This window comes from Poeciliopsis prolifica, unplaced genomic scaffold (genome assembly GCF_027474105.1).
Source record: "Poeciliopsis prolifica strain line A6 unplaced genomic scaffold, Auburn_PproV2 SCAFFOLD015, whole genome shotgun sequence".
Lineage (NCBI taxonomy): Eukaryota > Metazoa > Chordata > Actinopteri > Cyprinodontiformes > Poeciliidae > Poeciliopsis > Poeciliopsis prolifica.
Window position 1 is genome coordinate 2,398,514 of NW_026562390.1, and position 26,026 is coordinate 2,424,539.

Consider the following 26,026-nt stretch of genomic DNA (forward strand, 5'->3'; position numbering starts at 1 on the left):
ATTAGAAATGCAAACAAATAATAAAATTTCATCATAAAAAAAGAACATTTTATTGTATTTTAGTGTACACGACTATTTATAGAAAAGGTGATTAGAAGAAGAATTTGGTTTCTGTAGTATTTTAACCAGATGAAGCTAAAACTTCCACTTGAGAATTTCTGAGTAAAATATATTTACAGAAAATGAAGTATTTATTAAGTGCAAATATATATATATATATATATATATATATATATATATATATATATATATATATATATATATATATATATATAAATATATATATGCATATGCATATTCATTCAGGCACATTTTTATTATTATTGCCCTTCATAAATGCATTGTACATCAATAAATAAAACCAGTATCATTTAAATATAAAACAGATAATCAGGCAATCATCACGTAAAATATGAGACTAATTTGAGTCTTATTTCATGCAGTCACCCTGCATACAGTATTTGCACCCTAATCCAGCATTACCCTGCTTGGCAGCATCTCATATCCTCCTCAGCCTGCATCATCCTACACAGTTCATCCCAATCATGCATTCAGGAGGGATATATCTATATCTATAGTTTGCATGATCTGCTTCCTCCCCATCGTTCCATGATGAACGACACCCATCTCAGAGCGGTTAGCTAATTAATCTCCATTAATCTGAGTCAAGCAGCTGCTGTCAGCAGCCTCAGAGCCTACAAATCCCTCTCATGCACAGGAAAACCAAACCACTGTGCAGCGAATCCAAGCATCCGGCCACAGACGCTTTCAGAAAGGCAGCCAAGCCTAAAAAAATAGAAAAATACTCAGCAGAGCAGAGCTGGTGTCGCCATCGCAACAGAAGACGTGGAAGGGCGCTCTTTGCTTATGTGCTTAGGCAATTAGCACGTATGGCGAAAAGTGACAATCACAAGTTGACTTCAAGCATCGCTGGTTATGTGAAATGTATGCACAGAAATCCCTACATCTGAAAAATGGTTTCTGCATCAAAGCAATGAAAGATGACGGTATTTTGGAGACAACAAGACCATGAATAAGATGCTCTCCAAGAGACGGAAGAGAACGTAGTCAGCGAGAAGTAAAGCTGAAACAATATGCAAACAATTAGAATAATCTAAGGAGTTTTCATTTTCAAATGCAGATGAGGTTTGTCTGAATCCGTTCATGCATATTGGTCACTACAGTGGACAGCTACCTAAAAGACATTTTCTCATGCTTCTTGTGGATTTTTATGTTAGAAATGAACTGGATAATAATGCATCAACATGTTTCAGAAGATCTTATCAACTTTTTTAAAAATAGCACACATTAGAGTTATTTTTTCATGGGAATTAATTAATGGTGCCAATAATATGGAAGCCATAAATGTATCTAAAATAAAGGCAGAATTTTTGTTGTTATTGTTTAAAAGCATCTAAATTTTACTGTAATTTAAGATTTAATTATTTCAAGGTTTGCCTTTACAGTAGGTGTGAACCAATGTTAATATTTAATTAAAGCTGAATTATTTACTGAACGCCAAACAAATATTAAAAAAAAGAATCTTAATCATCTCTGTATGCTAACATACTAAGATTAAGATATAAAATGTTTGATTTCAGTCCCAGAAAAAGCTAAAGAAAGTGTTTTTGATCAAACTTGACTCAGCTGCAGCGGTTCTGTCTGGAAGAATCGTCTGAAATTTCAGAAAATGTCAAATGACACCCAAAGAGATCCAACCGTTTTGGCCCTAAACAGCAACAGTTTTTTCTGAGTACAAGTCAGAAACCGAGGGAAAAAGTTTTTGTATGTACACGGTGATATCTTTTTATACATTCCTGAAATAGAAAATTATGTGAGAGGAAAAAATACTGCTGTATTTTCCTGGAAAGAAAACAACGTACATCCATTTCCCCTTGGGGTTTAGATTTTCTTGATTAAAGTCACAAAAATGTTTGAAAAACATTAAGATTACTGGAAGCTTCCAGGGAATTACTGGAACGTCCAGCTGGGTGACTAAGAAAGTCAGTTTGGGTGTTTTTGGTAAAATGCACACTTACTCTGCCAACTCCTCCAGGCTCCGGTACACATCATCCTCATTCAGAGCCGTGTCCTCGGACGGGAAGGGCCTGATGCACAAACAGAGCACACACAGCCAGAGATGGTTACAAAACACTTTATCGACACACGGCCACATAAACGCGCCGCTCTGTCTCAGGTAGAAAAAATAACCAGTCGGAAACTCGGTGCTCCATCTGTCAGCTTGTCGCTCCTCGCTCCATCACTTCAGCAGCTGAACAGCAGGAACTATTCAACCGAGGGACCCCATCAGTCACAAACAACGTTGTCAAAACACATCAAAACGCTGCTGCTGACAGATAAGGAGCCCGCCGTCCTCCGAGAACCAACTTTACTGCTAGGAATTCAAGGGAGGGAAGCTGGCTCTTTTTTTTTTCTTTTCTCCTCCTTCCAGATTGATAGGCAGGAGTCGGGAGAAATCCTATCAGGATTTCAACCATCATTCAACAATCTTCAGGGACAACACAAGCAAAATAAAAAACAGAAAGTTTGGAGATGTATATTTTTTTGTTTTTCTGCAGGGTGTGACCTTCAGCGCTTGCAGAAAACAAACTGTCCTGGTGTGAGACAAGCTGCACATAAAACCCAACAAATAAATACAAAGTTGTGTTGAGATTCATGGTTGGTGAGGATCGTCTGTTTCGAATCCTAACTCTCCAAGATAGCTGCTTACCTTGTTTATCTGGATGCATTTATCCAAACTGTTTTTAATGATGTCAGATTTCTGGAAGCTTTTAGTTGGAAGTGTAGGATTAGATTTCAAAGGGTTAATGACGCCATTTGTCCCTCAGAGCTGCATACGAATGCTGCACATTAAGGCCTGATAACCTGCACTGCTGCAGGGACTCAATCAAATCTTTGGTATTATGCCACAAGGTAGGAACGGGTGATTCCAGCAAAGTTTAAGTTTTTGAGGATCATTAATAAGAATTTATCAATATTATAGTTTATGTTGGTCTATCACAAACAATCCCAGTAAAATACATCAAGTTTTGTGGTTTTAATGCGAGAAATGTGGAAACATTCAACTTTTATGCTGACAAAAAGAGACCAAAGAGAAATAAAAAAAAATAATTTGTGCATGTCATGTTGCTGTCTAGACAGACAAGTCAGCCTGGAGCCAATGGCGACAGTTTAGTGTCACAGAGAAGACCTTCAAAGCTCTCATGAAAGCACTCTGCTCTCTGTTAGCTCTCTGCTTTCAAATCCTTTTTGCTGTATTTAATCCCAAGATATGATCAAATGACTCACACACTTCCCAGTGCTGTGCGTCTCTCTAAAGAGGCAGCGGTTAGCGGCTAATTGCTGCACTTTATGCTTCAATGTAAGTGAGTAAACTGGACTCTCGCTGCGCATTTTATGCTTTGTGTGTGATTGTGACATCAGTAATCAGCCTCTGCTTAATTAAAGCAACAATCACACGGAAAGCCCGTGTCAGTCGTCGAGCTAATGAACGCCGGGCGAGATAATCAAAGGTCAGCGACCTCACGCAAACAAACACGTCCTGAAATCTCCTCTGTTTTTCAGAAATCCTTCTCTTGGAACAATTTCCTCGTGTTTTACAGCTGGTAACTTGATTAAAACGTGTAATTTCGAAAGCTAATTACAAGTTTTACTTCCACAAAATTTGCCTCTTCTGATTTATGTCGAGCTCTCGCTCGCTGTTATGAAGCGCACAGGGTGCCTCCTCCAGAGTGCAGTAACACACCCACATTTGATGGCACCCTCCAATGAAGTGTGCATTATATTTTAAGTTATTAATGGAGTCCCGCAGGGCAAAATCTAATTACACAGTAGTTTGTGGAGCTCCGCGCACGCATTCATCATCCCTGTGCTCCTCCGTGGAGCCGAGCAACGTCCATTGCTGCAGTTTTAATTTCCCCTAAATAGTGCAACCAGGTGTAATTGAACTCTGTTCCTAATTTCATCAAGCTACCTCTGATGAGCCGACACTCGGCAATTTATTGCTGCTCTGTGGGCTTTTTCGGATGCATGTTGTTCATGTCTTTATCGCCACGGGAGAAAGTGATGCGGCAAACGTAAAAACAAAACAAACAAAAAAAAAAACGTTTATGTAATTTTATATTTTCCGTAATAACTGCCTCTTGTGTAACTTGAGCACACGCTTTATAACGATGGATTTCTTATGCGTTTTAGTTAAATTTGTGGGCGAAAGGCGTGCTGTGGTGGCGCAGGTTCGATTCCCGGCCTGACGACCTTCGGCGCATGTCGTCCGCTTCTCTCATTACCTGTCAAATAAAGGCCACTAGAGCCAATGAAACCTTTTTATAAGAATTGTGGATGAAAATATATGGTTTTCAAAACAACACTTCGAACAATATGGCTAAAACAACTTTCTGGTCAATTTTGCAATTTACCGATCGCTTAGAGGCAAACAGTTTTATTTTAGTTTTGAAGGATTTTAGCTCTTTGTCCAACTGAAGAAGGAAACCTGGCAGGTGCCTTTGCATGTTTTCTTTAATAAATCCATCTATACAGACTAACTTTTTTTATACTTTTGAGCTTTATAATTTTTTCTCCCCTTTAGCTGTTGCTTACATTTGTTTTCAAGGTTGATAACGATTGAATTGTTTTCAAAAAGCCTGGAGGTGAATGGGTTCTGATAGAAAAATGTCTCTCAGACGTCCATTTCTGCACCTTTATGTGGTAAAAAGTGGTTGTTTTGCTTCAGCATTGCTTTCAACACTAAAGATGAATGAACTAATCAGTTCTGTCTACAGATTATTAAACCTTCAAGCTGTGGATCAGTACATTAATGTTATGTTATTAATTAATAACCAGGAAAATCCTCAACAGCTGATCTTAATCTTGGACTTCATCTTCATCTTCTGGACTTCATCTTCATCTTCATATATATTTCTACTTTTCATCTTGTTTTAATTGCCACAGAGCACCAACAACGTTGTTCATCGCTTCATTAATTCTGAATTGCTCGACTGTTTGCAAATTTTCATCAGAATGTTTCTTTTCCTTGGATTCACCACAAGTCACATCGTTGCAAAAGTGTCTTGCTTTTCTCCAGACGAGCAAGGTTGTGCCATCAGCAATCCAAGTCACATTTGTCGACATTTGAACTTTGTGCTTGTGACACCTTGAACACTGCAAAACCCTCGGGTGTCCCGTAGCATGATGCTAAAGCTGAGGTCAGAGCCCCGAACACACGAGGAAGCAGCAGGGATCAGCGAACACAGAGGGCAGGGTTACAGTGGGGTTTGCTGAGGACAGAAAAGATAATCAGCAGGAAAGAGGATGAATAATAAGTGATGTAGGCTTATACTGTGGGTGAGATGGGTAAACAGGAGGTCAACTCAAAGCACAACCAGAGAGCCTGAGGTGGGAAAACCAAGGTTATTGGGATGTTAAGCGAACAAGTAGCTACAGGAAAAACCTTTGAAATAATCGAAATAATCAATTTGCCAAACATGGTGAAATGTTACTGTTTAAAAGGGTGATGACTGTATCTTTTTACGAGATTGTTACATCAACCCAAAGCCCCACAAGTTATGATTCAGACTTTTAAACAGATGTGAAGCTTTTCTGTCGTCTGCGAGGATTAAAACAAAAAATCCTAACAATCCCATGTGGCTCTTCGGATTCATCTGCACTGAATTAGCAGAGCGGTTTTCAGGATGTTGTGAAGCCAAACCCATTTAAAATTTAGCAAATACTAAAGCAATTTGAGGCCAACGTCACAGAGATGAGCTGCAGCGTGTTAACAAGGCTCGGCAGCAATCGTCACGCCTGAAGTGATTTCATCCACCAATTTTTACTTGCTGTCTGCTCTGAACGTAAAGATTCAAGAGGTTTGGGTCGATGTTTGACCTGAGCCCTGGAGAGACGGAGAAGATCTTTTAAATGACTTTGGAGAAAAGAATGACTTGTTAAAATGTTCTGCTTACTTTACATTATTTAGCATCTTGAGAATGACAAACCAAACTGAATCGAATATAAAGAACCAAGAAAAGAAACACAAAGCCTAAGAGTAATTGTTGAAGGCAAGGTAAACATGATTATTATTTTCTTGAGTGTCACACATTTGTGTTCATATTCCAGTAATATGACACCCCTAAAGAAAATCCAACCTCCCTATTTGAGGTGAGTTTAGAACAGCTCTGTTGATTTGCACAGATATTCCTTTCAAAAGAGATCAATATGTCATTGACTTCAACCAGGTTTCTGTGCATTTTGGTGGAGAAACTGGCCCACAGCATCACAGACTCTCCACTGTACATAAGAGTAGTCATTATGTGTTTTTATGTATATTTTTCCTTTATTTTAAACTGCAATGTTTATCTGCTGAAAAGCTCAAGCTCAGTTGCATTTCGGTGTAGGTTCAGTTGCTCCCAAATTTGTATATATTACTGTGACTTCAGCTCTGTGGTCAGCATGAATAGAAAAAAACTTTGGTTGCGGTGTTTTTGAAGAATGTTTATACGTGCAAATAAGTGTGAGATTTTTTTTTTTTCCCAAGCTAAATAAAAGCACTGAGGAAAAGGTTATAGATGTTTCTGTGTGAGATTACACTGCTGCAATAAAAAGTAATTTATTCTGAAGTGCTTTTTTTCCCACAGCGCTCCCGGGGGCGCCTATAAGTGTGGGAGGGGGCGACGTGATTTGTATACTCCAAGTACAAAGCAGACCACACGGCTAGCAGCGTTTGGCACATTCATTTTGGCCAAGAAAACTGTGTTATGCAAACAGATCTTCCCCCAGGATTTGTCTCAACGAACCAAATAATAGACTTTTGCTTTGCGTTGTTGTTCAGGGCTTGTTACAGACATGAATCTCAGTAAATAAAACCTTTTTTGATCCATTGTTGCCTTTGCATATTAATATTATAAATCAACTTTATTAACTCTCTGTTCATTTGGACTCCCACAGTTGACATTAATCTTAAATTGACTACAAAAATATCAACATTCACATGCCTTCGAATTCATGTAAAGCACTTTGAGCTGCCTTATTGATGACAATGTGATATGTGATTAAGATGATCTTTTCATCAACCCTGCTGAAAGCTCATAGCTCCGTGTCAGATGGGAAGTTTAAATTATTTAAAGAGATTTTTCTCTGATTTAGGGACATTTTACATTGTGTTGCATTAGAAACAGGAAGTGTAGGATTTTTTTGTCAAGTTTAGCCTGGTGATCTATGTTGCATGCCATGGTTATCATTTCTATCACCTTCACTGTTTTGTTGTTACTCATTGAATATAACACAAAATCAATTATGCTTATTGTTTGTGCTGTTCTGGTTAAAAGCTTAGACTTAACTTCTCACTGTTCACAAGCCGATATTGATTTCGACTCCGCTGCATTGCTAAAAACACAGCCAGCCTGCTTTGTTTGTCTTTTATTAATAGCAGGGGACATACCTCCTCTTTTGCCCACCGCCCACTTCTTTCTCCCCTCTCTTCATTTCCTGGCGCAGCTCCTAATGGGTGTACACCATCAACTTATCACTGAGCCAGATGAAATGGCTTTTTACATGGCGCCTGTGAGCCACCGAGCTCCACGCAGGCTGAGCGAATGAAGAGATCAGAAGGCCAGAGAAGCGGCAGGAAAAAAAGATGGAGAGACTCCCTGAGCCTTGGAGAAAAATGACTACCCTTCATTTAATGAAGGATCTGACTCAGAATGACGCAGATATGAGTGACAGAAAGATAACGCTGGCAAAAAGCTGCTGCTAATTGCCTAAAATGTAAATGGACTTTTAAATGAGCAGCAGACGCTAATAGCATCATCCATGTCAATACACTGCCTTTAAATGAAATGGGGAAAAGCCGTTTTCTTTTCTTGACATTGATATTCTTGGAGTGGCTGAAGCAATAAGAGTCATTTGTGTGTCGCACGCATACCTGATGCCTTTGATTTGTGCAATGCTGTGGTGGGAGATCCTCGACAAGGCAGAGATTACCTGAAACACACAAAAAGCAGAGAAATTTTGAACAAAATATTCATTTATCTATTTTTATGACTACGGTAAGAAGCACAAAGCATGAAATATGTTCAGGAAATGAAAGCTGCTGTTTAAGTATTGGCTTATTTACTGCTATGAATATGTTGTTTCTTCAGCAAATTGTCTTTTTTGAGTCAGTCGACTAAATTATACAATAATTACAATAACTGAATCATCACAATTAATCTGATTAATATTAGCTTCTGTAGCAGGACTAAGATGGTTTCCACTGTGGCTGTTAATGTATAGTAAGTCATATTCGGTGTGTGAACTATTAAAATAGGAAGATATAAACATTTTTAGAGACCCATAAATTAACTACACCATTTTTGTTTTTTGCCATACCTGGCCATCGTTGATTTTGACGCTCATTTGTTTTCTGAACTTGCATCACTTATTAACTAGACGCTGCAAATGAGGCATTTAATAAAGAGTGAATTAAATTGAGATGAAGATCTGAATACCTCTCTCCAAAGCAGGGTGTCAACTCATTTTTGTTTTGGGCCAAATCATAATAATGAAACCTCTTAAAGGGCCAGTTGTGCTAGAATGTCTATCAATAAATTCTTAAAATTAAATATTTTGTGATATTTTTTTTTTTTGCAATAAAAATCAAAATATTTGTGGTACTAATTTGCAATATTTGAGCTTAATTATGACATCCTGATTAATATAATTTGGCAGTAAACAGATAAGTTTATTTGACTGATAACATTTAGCCTTTATTTTAAAATCTAGAGGGCCACATAAAAAGCTATGGTCAGTTTTAGCATAAAAAGGTCAATTGTATTCCTGCAAAGGTTTAACATCGCTTATGCGTCACACAGAGCCGGGTTTGTGGTTGAGTACCGCAGATGGCACGCTTGCAGACTAATGCAAGAAATCGCACACACAAATGCAACAACCACAACACAAACCTCGTCTCCTATGCCTCATTACCCACTCCGGGGTGTATTTCAGGTTGCAACACCATGGCAAAGCCAGATGTCTCCCTGACAGGAAGGATGAAGTTGTTATCTCAACCCCTCTTTGGAGGCAGGTGTGTCATCCACAACCTCTTCTCTGAGCACACGAAGTGACAACATGGCACCCGCAGTAGTCATTATTCCAGTTGAGCCTGTGCTAATGACTCTCCTGAATAGAAGGCTGGTACTTTAGGACCGTGAGCCACTTCTATAGAAGTGCTGTTGACCAAAACCTTAAACTCTCATGTAATCAGCCAGACCGGGGATTACATTGAGCGTATGCTCATCATCGTCATTTTCATTTAAGTGGTGCATCACAGAGGATATTTGCTCAAAAGACTAATAAGGGATTTTTTTTTCTTGTGTAATAGAAATTGCTGATATAGTGGGTCCAATGCAAAGCAAATACACAATGAGATCATTTAGATTGAAAGCACACAATGTACATAGCTGTGTAAAATTCCCCTTTTTATATCAGGGAATGATAGGTAATCTCAATATTTCCTCTTTTAATATAAGATATCTTGTAGGATACATATAAAAAAATGTCTAATGCAACTTTTAGTTCAACTTCGTTCAACGCAAAGTTGCAACTAAAAGTTGCATTAAAATGGTCAGTGAAGAATGACACTTTTACTGAAAAAAAATATGCAATGAGATCATTTAAATTGAAAGTGCATAATCCACCCTGCAACCACAATGTTTCACATTTTGGTAAGACGTTATTTGCATTAAAAAAATCATTATTTACCAAATGACACTTTATGACAATGGTTATAAACATTTATGAATGTTCATGTTCATGTTCATGTCAGTCTCCTTCAAATAAAATGTCACAGAACATTTATTTACTTGGGCAGAGTTGTACAGAACCTGTATGTCACACACAGGGAGAAAAGATGATCAGGTTGTCTAAGATATCACAGCGGATGGATCCGTCGTGCGGCTCTCTGCCCACCCTGCCCTGCTGCATAAAGAGATCACATATGGTGTCACTGACTTTATTATCTCAAAAAGTCTGAAATAGTTTCCATTTTCTGAATGAAACAAAACGTAGAAAACATCAACCAAAAGGCAGCAAGACCAACAACATATACAATTTCAAAGAAGCCATCAGATGGCAGCTAACGCTAGTATTTAAGAGCTATTAATAATTAAATGTGGCCTGGTGTGAATCAGCTGGGGTGGATCTTTCTAAACACAGCTGCCTTCAGCTCAGGTTGGTCCCATTTCAAAGGATAGCCAAGCCACTGGCTTCCTCCCAGATAGGTCACAGGAGGAGCGCAGCCTGCCAAGACCAGCCTGCAGCGTGCCAGCGCTGCACGTTAGCGTAACGTTCACACATTACAGGGGGAAGCCAAGCTCAGGTTAACTTTCCTCAACATCAGGGGTTTGCGCTTGAAAACCGTTTTACAATCAGTGTCTGTAGCGACGGAGGCTGCTCAGATGGTTGCCACGTGACCTGGAGACGGATAAAAAGGGGAATTTGGACACATTGCTAGACTTGAGGTGTTGGCAGTGCATGAGAGCTTGAAGCCTCAAATACGCCATGCACTCAGTTTTCTTAATTTGATTATGTGACCTGGCAGAAGGTCTGGAAAAACCAAGAGTGAAGCGTACTTTAAAATGTGCAACAGGCCAGCGTTTCAAACCTCGAAAAAGAGATGGAAGAAAAAATGTACAAGTGAACGAGTGGACTGATAAATAAGCGGACGGAGTATTGGATAAACTAGTGAACGAGTAGATGGATAAACAAACAGATTAATGGACAGTTGAATGGATGAATGCATAGATTAACGAATGAATGTAGGAATCATGTTTTGAGTTTGATCAGAGAGAAGAGAGGATTTGAAGGACATACAAATGGATGAGTAGATTGGTAAGCAGAATAGCAGATAATTTAATAGACAGTTGGATGAATGGATGAATTAATGGACGAATAGATGGATGGACAAATGAATGAAAAGAAAATATAAACTAATGATTTGTTGGTTGAGAAAGTAAACTAATTATTGGACAAATGCATGACGAGTTGGATGGACAGACTAATAAATACATAAACAAATGAATGGAAGGACGAATGAACAAACTGATGGATGGATTTATTTACTTCCTATATTTTCTTTTCCCGTTCTCATCCAGAACAGGAAGTCGGTATAACCTCTGCTGTCTCAGTTGTGTTTTATCGTACCTCCTTCCAGTCTTTCCTCTCAGGTGGTCTATCTGTTTGATTGCTCTTTCTTCTTAAGGTCTGTGTTCTCCGTTTCCCTTTCAGCCTCCAGCTCCCTCCCCTCTCCCTAATCTGATCCTTTGATGCGGTCCGAGCCTTCGGATCTCTGCACTTTATTAGTTTCCTTCTTATCTCTTTCTCCCCTGGGACTCTTAACTCCGGGCTCGCCAGAGAAAACAGAAGCATCTCTAACCTCATTAGGAATATGGAAAAGACAAGTCACACAATAGCGGGATAACTTAAGTTGCTATCGCCCCAAACCGTCATACTACTTTATTCCAAAGCCCACACACATCTGGTATCCAGGCCTGCGTCTTCACCAATGAGTTTTGAACCCAAAACCAATTTTCATGCGACACTTTATGCCTAGGAAGAGATTTTACAGCAAAGTGAAGCCAAATGGAAAAACACACAGGCTTTTTTTTTAACATTTTTTATGTCTGGTCATGCGGACTGCCGTCTCCGCTGGGCACCAGGCCCACGCCACATGTGACCACCCTGCAGCCAATAAAGCGACCTGCAGCAACATTTCACCGTGGCAACCAGGGACTGACTGAATATGCATCGTCACAAATTACGGCTCAGATGACAACGAAGCTGCAGCTGGGTGCCAAGGTGTGGCTGGGATCTGATTAGGAACGGAAACATGAAAAAAATAATACAGAATAAATAAAACCTGATACAGTGATTACATGATTTCTGTCTCAAACAGAAATCAATGGATTCAGAGGAAGCAATTGAACAAAATGATAACAAAAGATGAAACTGTTTGTCTCGCAACTTTTCAATTTCTGCATCCTCACTACTCCCTCGTTCTCTTTCATATTTATGAAATATCAACATGCTGATAAGGCAGCATTGCTCTGGTTCTGCCAGCCTGATAAAATGGGATCCATGAAGCAATGGGGCATTGAGTGGGAGCGCTGGGAGCAGATGGCAGAGAGGAAACCCTCCATGTACATCAATAATAGACAGACAGAGGAGGAACGGCTGAATCCCTCTGCCCTCAGCATTTACAAACCCACTCTGCCATTTCATGTCTCTGATTCTGTCCTTTTTGACTCTTCTGTGGGTGTGAGTAGATAGTTCACACCAAGCATTCATGGAATGCAGAGAGAATATTCCTGTGAAAAATAATTTACACATAAAATGCCAAGTATTTTAAGTGGGCAATGTAAAAGTTCTGTTCTTATTGTAGGGGTTTATTTTCCTTCTATTTTTCATGTTTCAGGCTTCAGGAACAATCAACAATTTGCACCGATTTCCAGTAAAACGTCTGATTTTGGTCCAATTCTTAATTGTCTGTCTAAGGAATATTCAGCTCTGGAAAACAAAGAGTCCACTGCACTGAACCCCACTGGAAACGTCATGGTTATTCCACCAAATATTGATTTCTGAACCTTTTTTGAGTTAAAACATTAGTGTTATTGTTTCTAAATGAATATGAACTTGTTTTCTTTGCATTGTTTGAAAGCACTATTTTGACCATTCCTCATTTTCTGCAAATAAATCATTTTTTGCTTGGAATTTTGGAGACATGTCAGTAGTTTATAGAATAAAAAAACAATTTTGCTCAAACTTACACCTATAAAGAGTAAAATCAGAGAAACTTCATTTTAAGTCGCCTCTTATTTTTTTTTCAAATCTGTACGTTTCAGTATAACTCAACGTATAAACACTGATCACAAAAAAGTGCAGTCTTTCATTGCAGGATAAATTCAATAAAGATTGTTAATTAGAAATGATTAAGAAAGACAATAAATTAATATGTTAGTCTTAGAAATTAACATTAAAACAACTTGTACAATGTCTAGAAGGTTTTTTTTCCTCCAAAATATTTTACAAAGAAATATATCTTAGTAAATGCAACTAGTACAGAATCAACATCTTGAAAATTTCTGATAGTTTCATGTGGAAGAAATTATTTATTTCTGTCATTCCAGATAAAGGCTGACGGTACAGACATAGTTTAATGCTCTGATTCAAATAGCTTGAGTGCACACACCCCCCCACCCCACACACACACACGCACACGCACACATACACACACACACACACACACACCCTCCATGGCTGCCACCTTATCGTGGTGGGGGGGTTTGCGTGTCCCAGTGATCCTAGGAGTTCTGCTGCCCAGTGCAGACGGTTCTAGGTGAGGGACCAGACCAAGTGCAGCCCAAAGATCCCTTATGATGATACGACCGTTGGAAACAGGGGTTGTTCTCTCCGTACATGAGGTCCCACCCTGGAGCCACCCTGGCCTGGGGCTGGGGCACGCTGGGGAGCCCCTGGTGGCCGGTGGTGGTATGACAATAAAAACCCTTGAATCCCTGAACTATATCAACAATATGTGCACCAAGCAATACATACACTTAGCATTCCACAGATAAATGCTTTTAATCTGGTTAAGAATAATAATTGTACTGTCAATAAATGAGGCCTAATCGATGTTCTTAGTGACCAGAGGAACAATAAGGCCTTAATCAGCCCAGAGGTTCAAACTGATGAAACATGAGGATGGAGGCTCTCTATTAAAACATTCCTCACCATCTTCCATGTTCTTTCAGCAAACAGTTGAGACAGAGCTGGTTTTGGTTCCACCACTATTGACCTGCTGCTTTAGCCGCCATTGAAAGTTTTCTTAAAAGTCTGTCAGTCTGCAGATCATGTGACCAAACTAGAAAACACACTGGAAATATAGAGTACAGCATTCTTTGTTTGAACTGGCAGCCATCTTGATAGGCGGTTGCTATGACAACAATAAACATTTGTTTAGGACGTGACTGAAAGGTTTTGTTTGTCAACCTGCGTTTGATTCCCAGTCCTGGGGAATCTGCTGCATGTCTTTCCCTTCTCTCTTCTCCCAATTTCCAAATAACGGCCACAAGAGCCTAAAAAACTTAATTAGAGCTAAAAAATTGAAACATTGACTTTATCACAAATGGACCCAAAAAAATCAACTTTCTTTCTCTCTCTCCCACAAAATTAACAGATTACTTAACACACACACACCCTCACAAGCATAACAAGCCTTCCCCATCCAATGAAAAAAACGTGGGCAGCACGGTGGCGCAGCGGTTAGCGCTGCGTCTTCACAGAGACCCTCTGTGTGGAGTTTGCATGGTCTCCCCGTGTTTGCGTGGGTTTCCCCCGGGCGCTCCGGTTCCCCCCACATCTCCTAAACATGCAGGTCAGGTCAGTTGGTCGCTGCAAATCGCCCCCAAAAAGAAACTTCCACACACACACACACACACACACACACACACACACACACACACACACACACACACACACACACACACACACACACACACACACACACACACACACACAGCAGTGCAGCTCTGGACCATGAGGACGGGATGCAGAGCCTCATGAATGACGGCGCTCACTCTCCCGGCAAATTGGTGAAAGCCATCAGGAGTTGGGCCTTAATAAATCCTGATTCCACTCAGATTGGCACCTGCCACATCGCGCTCCAAATCTCTTCAAAGCAGACCCGGCAGCTGCTTGATTACAGGGGATTTCACTGCATATGTGTGGGCAAGAAAAGCCCGCAGGCCGGCCTGCAGAGCCGGAGGAGGGCTGCCTCTGATCTAAAGACGCATCATGAGCTTCATCAGAGCCAAATCGAACAGCTAGAAGCTCGCACGCGGGATCTACAGCGTTCCTGCTTACGGCAAACATAAGTAACGCGTGTTAAGTGTTTCAAGCCTTTCTGTGATGCCTTTCCTTACAGCCGTCAATAGAGTATTGATGAGAATATGTACCGTCCGATCAATTCAGGAGCTTATTTAACTTCAGGACCTACAGCATCGATTTGCTCTGAGCCTCGGTGAAAAAGGGCAGCGGTGGCAAATAGTGCTGCATGGATCGCTGCAGCCTCGCCAACACCTGCCGATGCGCCGCAGCCAGGTCCCATTTCACGCCATTTCACCCGACATGTGCACGCTCGCTTATGCACGGCGACGCCTGCGTGTCAGGAGGCGTGTCTACATGTGTGACACAAGGGAGACACGCATGAACACACACACACACACGCACACACACACCGTCGTTCTATCACGGTTTGAAAACAGAAGTTCCACACTGTTCCAGAATCGAAGCTTCATATTTCTCTGTGAGGGCTTTAGGCTTTTTTCATGCAGGAAAAGTTCATGAGAAATACTTTCTTAAATGTCAGATTCTGAATATGGAAGCTGCTAAAACAAAGTGAGAAAGAAAACATGAAACAAAAGAAAGGATCAGCAGGAAGATGTTAGTGAACAGGTGGATGAATGGAGAGAGAAAATGGAGAGATTGAGAAATGGATGGATGGGTGGAGGAAGGAGAGACAAATTAACAAAAGGATGGATGAATGGGATTCCTCTATTGTTCCAATAATTTACACAAACAGCACCTTTATGCCAGATTTTGTTTTCAAATCCAACTAAACCTGCCAGGTGTGAACACTTTCTGACACAACAAGCCCTGAGTGAATATGGTGTCAACAGCAAAGCCTGCGGCGCAGACTGCAGAGCTGGACCTATTATTTACAGCAGAGAAACACGGCCCTGCCAGGCTGCGGCACCGAAGCAAACAGAAAGCCACATGTTGACCTGAAAGAAATCTATGAAAGTGAGAATTAAGTGTGGGCAACTTTTTTTTTTCTCTTTCTGGTTGTCAAAACAGAACTAAAGAGTCCCGACGAGGGAGTTCAGATGAAGGTTAATTATTGAAAACTTACATAATTAGAAAAATTTTACTCAAAGGAAGTCTGCTTTTTTTTTTTTTTAAAGCCAAAACATCTCAAGCAAAAATGCCCACTTACATTTAATCTGTGCCCTTAATCTGGAGGTAAACATCTCCCATCATCAGGATCAGAACAATAAGCCCATTTTGCACTTTTATAGCACGATGAGTGAACAAAAAGAAAACAGGAGATGATAGTAATCCTTAACAGTATTTTTTCACGTTGAAACGTTTTCACAGGGCGGCCTCGTGCTTGGGAGGCGTTTGTGATGCAAAAAAGCAGCAGGTCACTGCTGTCTTGTAACACTGTGATCCTCTTAAGGAGATTTGATTTATGAGAATCCTTCATCAGCATGCCGTGGCTATGAACCGTCCAACCAGCTGGGACTCTGTTGCTTTCTGTGACAAAGTTAGAGCCAGAAAATAACAACAGCGCTGGGACAAATGATAAGAGGCAGTTTTAGCTCCGTGCAGCAAATTGTGTCAGAATTAGAAAAAAATGTAGAACTTGGGTTTAGTGCAGAAATACTTTGAGGAAAAACCAGGATTACTAGATAAAGAACAACTATTGAAAGTAGCATGTAACAACTTTAATGATCAGGAATTGTAAACCAAGAATATATAACCCTAACGTCACTAAAAGTTGCACATGTGATCCAAGAACTGAATATTGGAAAGTCAAAAACTGAATTACTTGATCACAGCGTCCAAATGTGAAGCATGGTGCTGGAAGCATAATGCTGAGGCCTTGTTTCACCACCAGTATTGCATATTCATATACATAACCTAAAAACACTTCTAAATGTCTATTTTAATAGACACGCAGTGGAAACCATCTTGGCACTACATGTCAAGGAAACATTCATGCCATTCCTGGATTGGCCAGTTTGCAAGTCAAGAGTGTTGAATGCTGCATTTTCTTTAAAATATTTAAAATATGAAAAAAAAAAAATCTGCAAATACCAAACCACAAAGATGCTCAGGTCCATTTGCAACTGCAAATTATTCTTCTGTATTTCAACAAGATTATTGAAACTGGGACACAGTTGGTTATTCCAACGCAGAATGATTTCAAATACACATCAACACTGACTTTTGTAATAAAGTATGAAGTTATAGAAAAGTCATCCTTAGAAAAGTCCTTCAAAAAGGCATGACTCTAGAATAGCAGAAAACCAAGTGCAATGTGAAGTCAAGAAGATTCTTAAATTTGAACAACTCTATAAAATCTGCATGAAACCAAAACGCTGAAGTTTTGGTCACACAAGCAGCATTTTGAAACCAATCTGCCACATGGTGCACATCACAGAGGATCCGAGACACAAAGCCTCTGAGGGCGTGCGCTGACACAAGGGTTTAGGGCTTTGGAGCAGGTTGTGTTGATAAGAGCGAAGTGAGGATCATTGGAGGAAGCGGGATTTCCCAATGTTCGGCCGAGGCTGGGCTCATGAGGCTAAAGCTTCCTCGTGGTCTTATCAGGAGCGGCCACCGAAGCCTGCGTTTGTGTGCGTGCGTTAGTCTGTTTGCGTGCACAGGAGAGGCCAGGACATGTCAGTTTGACACGCAGCGCAGAGAGAGTGAGAGGGATTAGACCAACATGCATAATCCAGCCGGCCTTTGGGAGGAGGGTCTGCACACACCCCTCTGCTGCGGGAGATAAGACAGAAGGGGAGCAGAGGGGGAGGGAGGATGTCCTTTATTCAGAAACAATAAATCTGAATGTTCTGGGTTCTTGCTCTCTGATTGAGGTCATGAAAGTGTTTGAAACCAGAGAAACTGCAGTTCTCAAAAGCAAGGCGTCGTCAGACTGACATGGTGTCATTTTAGCATCTGGAAGCTAAAAGTCAGGTTTATTGAGCTATTCCTAACCCAGAGTGGAAACATGTTATGGATTATTGTCATGTTGAGACACTAAACTATGTTCTAGTTTCAAAACAGGTTACCCAACTACAACCATCAGATGATGTTCAGAAACTACTCAATTATCAACACACACGTTGGAAAAAGCTGAAACGCCACTAAAACCGTCCACAGAGTTAGTTTTTGTGTCACCATTAAGTTTGATGTAACAATCTTAATAAACGCTAATTCCCAAGCACTTAATTTAACATCAGACTTTCTGAGTATTACTTTCATGCAGCAGGATGTAAATGGTTAAATAAACAATGAGGTTTTTTTATTTTAAGCATCCATATTTCACAAATTATCTGAATACAATCTGGACCATATTTCTAACAATCAGAGCCCTCGTCGTTTATTCATGTGTCGCTCATATGTACACAAGATAAATCCTACAGATTCCCTCGTGGTGCTTCATAGTCACAGATGATCCCTTTGTCGTCTCTCCCCTCATCTCCTCCATTCTCTCAAAAACTCTTATCACTCTGCACAGTGTTGACTTAGCAGGAGAGACGCATGTAACCGAAGCCAATTCACAACCAGCTCATACAAAGTCAAGGAGGAGGCATTCTTGCACACTTGAGGGAAAGGATAAGCTGTGAACTCTGGCTTCTAACATATGAAGGAACAAAGATTTCCCCTCTCAATATCACAAGGGAAATTTTCACCAAGCAACAGTAGCTCACAAATCCCAAATGCGACCTTTCACCCATGGAAAGTGCTTTTCTTCAGCTCAATACAAAATGTCCTTTTTGGACTTTTGGAATATTCTTTTTTCCACCCTTCAAAGTCTTGTCAGTATGTTACAGCTGGTCATTCAGGTCAGAAAAGTCCCAAACCATCGCGCTACCACTGCTGTGTTTATCTGCTGGTATTTACACCTTCCCAAAATGTCCCTTTTTGCCTCCCAGTCCACTAAATATTTTGTTCCAGGTCAACATCTAGTAATAATGCTTCAAAAGCCTCAGAAATAGTTTTGTAACCCTTTCCAGAATGACAGATGTCAAAGATTCCTTTAGCCTGAGGCATGATGTGTTAATTTTTGAGATATTTTAGCCTTCTGAATGTTGTTCGAGTTGAATAACATTCTGATTATACAGACCAGGCAAAAATTTAGAAAGTGAAATTGAACCACAAACTTGTGGTGAATCACAGGTAGATTGTAAATGAAGGGAAAAAACACAAGGGAAAAAACACACAAGGGAAAAAACACACACTGGACAGCCAGTCTTTCTGGACAAAAGCAAATCCTAAAGGTTTTTTTTTTTATATACTTGTGGTTAACTTTGGTATTGAAATTTGGTCAAACATGTACAAACATGTTTGGGAGAGTTAGAGGCATTGGAGCAAGAAGATCCTGGGTTTTAAAATCCTTGCCTGCAGTTTTTTTGAGTAAGGATTAAATGTTCTCCCAGTGCATGTGTGGGTTCTCTCCAGGTACTCTGGCTTGTGTGCGATAGACTGTGTCCTGTTTGTGATGCAATGAACACTGGAAATAGACCCTAATCCCCTCCAGGCATGAAAGGATAAGCGGTAGACTCTACATTAAGCAGAGCATGTCAATTTTACACAATGATATTAAATTACACCATTATTAATAAAGCTTATTTAAAAAATCCTAACTTCACTTTATTGCGCAGCAAAAACGATTAGTAGGTGGCTAAACGAGTTGAGAGACGAGGAAAGAAAAAGAGAGTGAAGATAGTTTGGTGTGATCGATGCGGCCTCGTCTGGCCAATCAGCTCGTCTGATTGGCCAGCAGGGTGTTTCCATGGGAGCAGCGGCAGTGACAACTGAACAAAAGGCTTCCATTAGAGGTCCTGTCCCCTTCGCTCCACAGCTATTAAGACCCTGTCTGTGGGACACCTAATGCTCCTGACAGATGGAGAGGAGCAGGAGGCGACGGGGAGCGCTTCAAACCGGAGAGGCCGATTCCATACGCAGCTGCAGCGCAGCACAATGTCAAAACATTGGAATATCAAGGCTTCTGTTTCTTCACACCACCTGAAGACATTCAACACTTTAATCCTGGAGAATTTATGAAATCAGGGAGAGAAAAAAAATCTAACACAGCGTAAGCATTTCTTGATCAATTTAGTCAGAAGAAAGCACAATTAAGGCAGCGGGAAGAGAAAAACAGGTTGCAAGAATGTGGAGTGAAACAAAACTGCTGCTTTACCAATATGCCTCACAATACTGACTACAAACTGTGTTCAGTTGACTTTTCCTAAGGGCCTTTCTATAACAGCAGACAAAAATAAATAAATAATAAATATTCTTATAAAGATTATAGCAGCATAAACAGCTTCTAATATTCACATAATCTCACTTTTACATTATTCATGAGATCATAGGACACTGACAGCACAATATGTCTGCCGCACGGTTACACAGCCTTCCTTTGCATGTAAAGTAGAAAAGAGTCATAGGGAAAAAAAACTAAGCAGACGATTCCTGCTTCCACAGGATTTAATCAGTGAAGTAGTAGTCAGGTGTTGCTAATCAGATGGAAAAGCATCAGCAATGACCTTAGAGAAGCAGTTGTTGCTGTCCATTGATCTGGGAAGAGTTTTAATGCCATTTTCATTCACATCAAACTCAGGCCATGCAATGCAAATTTCATCTTAGATTGAACGAGTAAAGCAAGGACACCCAACCAGCTAACCGGTGGCTTTTTCTCTTAATGAAGCATCATTTTATTTACTTTCACTCATATAGTAAAATCTAACAATGGAGAAAAACCAACAAACAAAATAAAACAGAATAAGCAATGTAGAACATTATATAAAACAGTGAGCTCCAGAAAAGTGCAGGTTAAGATTTGAGGGAGAAAGAAAAAAAGAAAGAAGGAAAGAGAGAAAGAAGCTGGCATTAAAAAGTGGAACAAGCACAGAAGATAATGAGGGTTTATGAGAGTTGAGGAATCGAACAGCCTGAGAATATTTACTATTTGAGAGTCATTTGAATCTGGATCTAATACTGTGGAAGCTAACAGTAGGGGGCAGTAAATGGTAATTAGCAGAGTGAAACGGGCATTAAATGTTCCTACAATGTTAATAAGCTCTCTGCAATTTCATTCTGATGACCTTTTGTTGCAGACTTGTCATCAGCTGGACAACTGCCAAACCAAACTCCTTTTGTAGTAAAATCAAATTCTGCAACGATCCTGCATAAAAGCGATGGATTCCAACTTTTTAAGCCTTAAATTGCCTCGGTGAGCTCGTTCACACTGAATCTGGTGTTTTCTTCCAGCTGTTGATTGGAGAAACGCTTCTATCCGAAAGAACATAGTAGCATGACTCATTGTCGCAGGCTTCTGAACGAAGCCACTGAATCTGGAACAGTGTCTTTAGGGCAGATTACACAAGAAAAGAAATGCATGGCCCAGAGCTAAAATATCTCGTCCGAATTGTCAGACACGATGTGACGATGTAGCATAAGCTCCTCAATGACATTTCAGAAGCGACAGCCATCTTGGATGGGTTATGAAGCCACAAAACAATGCACAGCATTCTGGGGAATGTAGGCAGAAAGACATTAGCAACTCGACCACTCACGGCCAGCTAAGCACGGTGGGTGGCATCCGACTTCCTACAACTTCTTGAGTAACCTGCACAGCAGCAATTTCAGGTTTTGCCTTATAAATGATTACAAATAAAAAGCAATGCAGTGAAATGAAAACTGAGGATAAAGGAGAAAACATCATGCCACTGTTTGGCAGTATTTCAGATATTTAAAACAAAAAAACTAATCAATAATAATCAATATGCAGAAATGTTTGCAGCTCAAGAACTTGGACAAATAAGGAGCAGAGTACGTAAAAAATATAAATAAAAGATGTCAAAATGTCAGAAAACCTCAATAAACTCAATCAACACTGTAAAGACGAGTTTGCAAAAATCAATGAGAATAAAAATTTTCTGCTAAAAACTAACCACAGCAATGAAACCATGGGATTTACTCAAGTTTAACCAAGAATGCAGTCTGCAGGCACTGACAGCACAGGTCACATGCACCTTCATTGTTTATGAGGTCATACGTATCCTTCACACTGCTGAAAAAGCCTCTACATAATGAATAGAACAGGATCAATGTAAAGTGTCTAAACGCGTGACCAAACGTGTCAATCACAGCCTGAAGCAGCAACAGGACTCTTAATGTTCCTGTCTGAGCCTGTGGAAGGAAAGGAAGTCCTTAAGAGCAGAACATGTCCAAACAGGCTGAGAGATGTTCCACCAGAACAAAAACTGCACAGCAAGAGACGAATGAATGTACTAGAGAGTCCATCCATATGGAACAATGGCAGGGCAAAGATGGCAGCACCTATCCAGTGTTAGATAACATGGCAGGACATTATTTTAGCTGAAAGGTCGGCCCTTCACTTCAATTGTTCACAAGTTGAAGTATCGTCAGGAAAGGTTTTGAATGCCACATTGTCTCCACAGTGTTCCTCGGTTCTACGGTTTGTCTCTTTGAATAAAAGGGATTTGAATAAACGAACTCTGATCTTCAGGTTTTTGTGAACGTGGGTGGGCGGTAGGAGCAGTCTGCGCCTAAAGATGGGAACGTTCACATGGTTTGACGAAGTGTGCTTCCACATGACTGTCGGAGGCATAAATACAGATTGATTTGCAACTTTAGCGAGCCTCCAAAATACAAGCGCAACACTTTACTGTCCGTATTTCATGCACAGAAGGGTAAATGAAAATTCGCAGGCTGGCACAGCGTTCAACGCCACGTGTAGGAAATAACGACAGAGCTCCACTGAGGTGAAAGATGCTTCTTTCTGTCCAGTATGACCGATGGCTGGCAGAGAAGTGAGGAAGCTGGAAAGTGTGAAATGAGCCAGAGGTATGAGAGAAGAGGGGTGAGACACCCAGTCTGCCTTCATCTATTAGATTGATGGAGTTGTGTGACATACTATGGACACAGTATGCATGTCTACAGGACAATTCCCTTCTGGCCTTCTAACAGCAAGCTTGCGTTTGCCAAACGTCTAGGGTTTTCCTGCTGTGACAGAAAGTCACTAATAATTATTTTAGAGGGTCTTACTGTATGATAAATTTGAGAAAATATTACCAGCAATCATTATGCTGCAAAAAAAATAGTTTAATTTAAAGCAGAAAACAATTATTCTAACATCTACAATATTATTACAAATCATATTATGTCATGTACACCATTATTTATCATGAAATCATAACTTTTAAATCATTATGGCAGAGAATATTACCCACTTTACCCCACATCTTCTAAACCAAGTATAAGACACAATATAGTCAACAATTATGAAGCAACAATAAACTTTACATTTTGTCAACTCTGAACAGGTGGGCATTAAGCCCTGATTTAAGGAACTATTTTCCATATATTAATATTTAATATAAAATATAAATGTAACTAATTTTGGATAGGTAGAAGCAGAGCTTTAAAAACAAAAAAAACTTTCTGATTAGAGGACTTCAACAACTGTTAGAAGAAAATCCTCAGCAGCAACATCCTTAATGAGTCCTTTAACATATAGTCAAATAAATATGCATCTGATGGCTTAATGTATTCAATTTATTGGATGCATATGAGATGCAGCTTGGCAACAACAATTTGTGACCTGACAAAACACTCCCACCCACTCATCACACTGCAGAGGGGGAAATAAGAGGTGTGAGGAGAATCACCAGAGGGATTTCAAGGTGTGGAACCGAGAGCCATATCATCGCCGTGGCATGAAGATTGGAAATGAGGTTGATTTGGGTGATGAAGAGGTCACTGGGTGCTCTGCATCACCGCAGCTACAGTACTGGACTCAGACTGAGCTCCGCCACTCCAGCAACGCTGCATTTACAGGCTGGATGGTGAAAAGGCTTCTTTCATGTGAGCAAAGGCAGCGAAATGAGAAACAGAGGAAGGCACTTTTTGTTTTTAAAGAATCAAACTTCATTTGGAGGAAACTTTTTGCATAGTTCTGTAAAAAGCATAAAGCAAACAAAATCCCACACCAAAGTAAACAGGGAAATAAATCTAAACAGTTTTACTGCACGAAGAATCGAGGAAACAGAGTTATGTAGTTTGGATAAATATAAATAAGCCAAAGGAAATTTCTGAAAAAAAAAAAGTACTAGAAACCCACAAAGAAAAATATGAAAACACAAAAATTGCCCCGTTTCAGATTCTCACATGGAACATTTTTCCAAACACAAATCATGAGAATCAGACATTATTTTTTTTTTCTTTTAGACATACTTTGGCCCGATAACAACCAGACCTGTACAACAAAAGAAAATAAAGTAGACAAAAACATCCCAAAAAGCAACGAGTAATGACCCAATTTAAAGGAACACAAGAATAGATGAGACACAAACTACCTGACATCCAACAGACTGGAAAGGATTAAAATGATTTTGAAGGTTTTGTGACTCTGGGTGGCGGTATCAAGAAATATCATCCAGAAATGGAAAAAAGACATGGAACAGCGTTAAACTTTCCCAGGAGTGACCAACTGACCAAAATTATACTTCAAGCATGGCGAGTGACTCAAGTAGGACGCCACAAAAGAACCCAGAGCAACATCTAAAGCAGCCCAGGCCTCACTAAGATCAATAGTTATGACTCAATATGAGCGGCCAGAAATGGCACCTACTTCACATTTACTAGAATAATACAAAGGAAGACAAATGACTTTTTCACAAGTTAATAAAAACAACTGCAGAGTTACGGAAAACCATCTAATGGGTTAAAAGCTGAACCGTTTTGTAAGGACAGCATTTCAGAAAAGGAATATCAAAACTAAACGGTGGTGGTAGTGTCATGATCAGGGCCAATTAAAGGCCCTTTAAGACAGGAGTAAATCAAAATTCCTCCGCAGTGACGGACGTTATGGTCTTTGGGTTGTGTTGGGTGAAACATTTAACTGTGAAAAAAAAGCAGAATTAAAAAATGGATAGATGGTTATTTAGCTTTCTTTCAAAAGAAATGAATCCCTACTAGTATAATAATAAAGAAGTGAAAATCCCTTCAATGTTCACACGTACAGTCATCAATCAGTTCAAAAATAATGAAGTCGTGGGTGAGGGGAATGTGAGAAAAAAAAAAGCCAAGTGTTACTAGCCTTTATTACTGCCAACATGCATGTAGTTAGACGGGAAGCAAATGTGTGGGGGTGTGTTGTTTTCAGGAACTGGATGAAGGCCTTTTGGATTTTAAGGAGCAACAGTAGCAGGCAGACGTTTTTTCCAGCGCTGCATCCGCACAGAGAGAAGCTGAATGTGTAGGAGGGTCCGTTCCAAGGTGGGAGGAAGTTATTCTGAGGCAAGATTATGTCACTTTGAATCTAGCCGCCAGCAGCACGGCTTCAAAAGGACTCATGTCTTATTAATATCCTCTCTGAAGGGACACGATGGCACGAAGAGGTGACCAAAGACATTATCTGTGCACTCAACACTGTGCGAGCGACATCAGTCACTGTCCCCATGTGTCTGTTGGTGATGGATCAAAATGTGGGGCAGAAATCCAGAAAACAATTAATTGGGTTCTCTTTGTGATGCCACCAAGCGTGATGTCCAAAGCCGCGGAAAGTGGACGGCTTGTCGGCATGAAAGCGCGTCACATCAAACCGGGGCGACGACGCCGCCGTGGCACGGACGGACGGAGGGGAAGAGCTGGTGCCAGTTAACCTTTGAGGATGGCCAGAAGCCTTCGCCAACACTGGCAAGTCTTCGAAGGGCGTGGCTCTTCCAAGTCCCCGTCCCATCCCTCCCCATCACCCCCTCTCTTTCTGCCTCTCACTGAATATTTTCACATTCCCCGCCTATGAAAACGCAGCTAACAGCCTGTATGTGTGATGTGAACGAAGCTGCGGGCGATGCTCGTCAGCCAACGTGAAGAGACACAAAAAGATAGAATAATGCATGATGATGAGGGCGAGCCGCTTCTAAAGTTCGGTGGCCGCGGCGGCGGTGAATAATTCCCTCACATGAGGCAAGGCTAATGTCTCCACTGGTGGCGGCGTGCCACTCGGGAACGCCGTGGCATTTTGTTGATGCCACTTTTGAACTCAGACGTTGATCTTCCCATACAAAGGCAAACAATTATTAGCAAAAATTCAGTTTATTATTGTGGTTACTTACCAAAACCCTAACCCAACTCATTTGGGAGTTTTAACATAAAC

General features: G+C 40.3%; 1 protein-coding gene across 12 annotated transcripts in view; it reads right to left on the bottom strand.

Moving 5' to 3' along the window:
- The window catches only part of vav2 (vav 2 guanine nucleotide exchange factor), a 184,376-nt gene that overhangs the window by 46,953 nt on the left and 111,397 nt on the right, over nucleotides 1-26,026 (bottom strand). For all 12 annotated transcript variants that reach the window (XM_055040552.1, XM_055040562.1, XM_055040561.1 and 9 more), the window contains exons 4-5: nucleotides 7,937-7,995; nucleotides 2,040-2,108 (exon numbers count right to left, since the gene is read on the bottom strand). In XM_055040552.1, coding sequence (XP_054896527.1) covers nucleotides 2,040-2,108; nucleotides 7,937-7,995 — 128 coding nt within the window. The remainder of the gene's footprint in view (nucleotides 1-2,039; nucleotides 2,109-7,936; nucleotides 7,996-26,026) is intronic.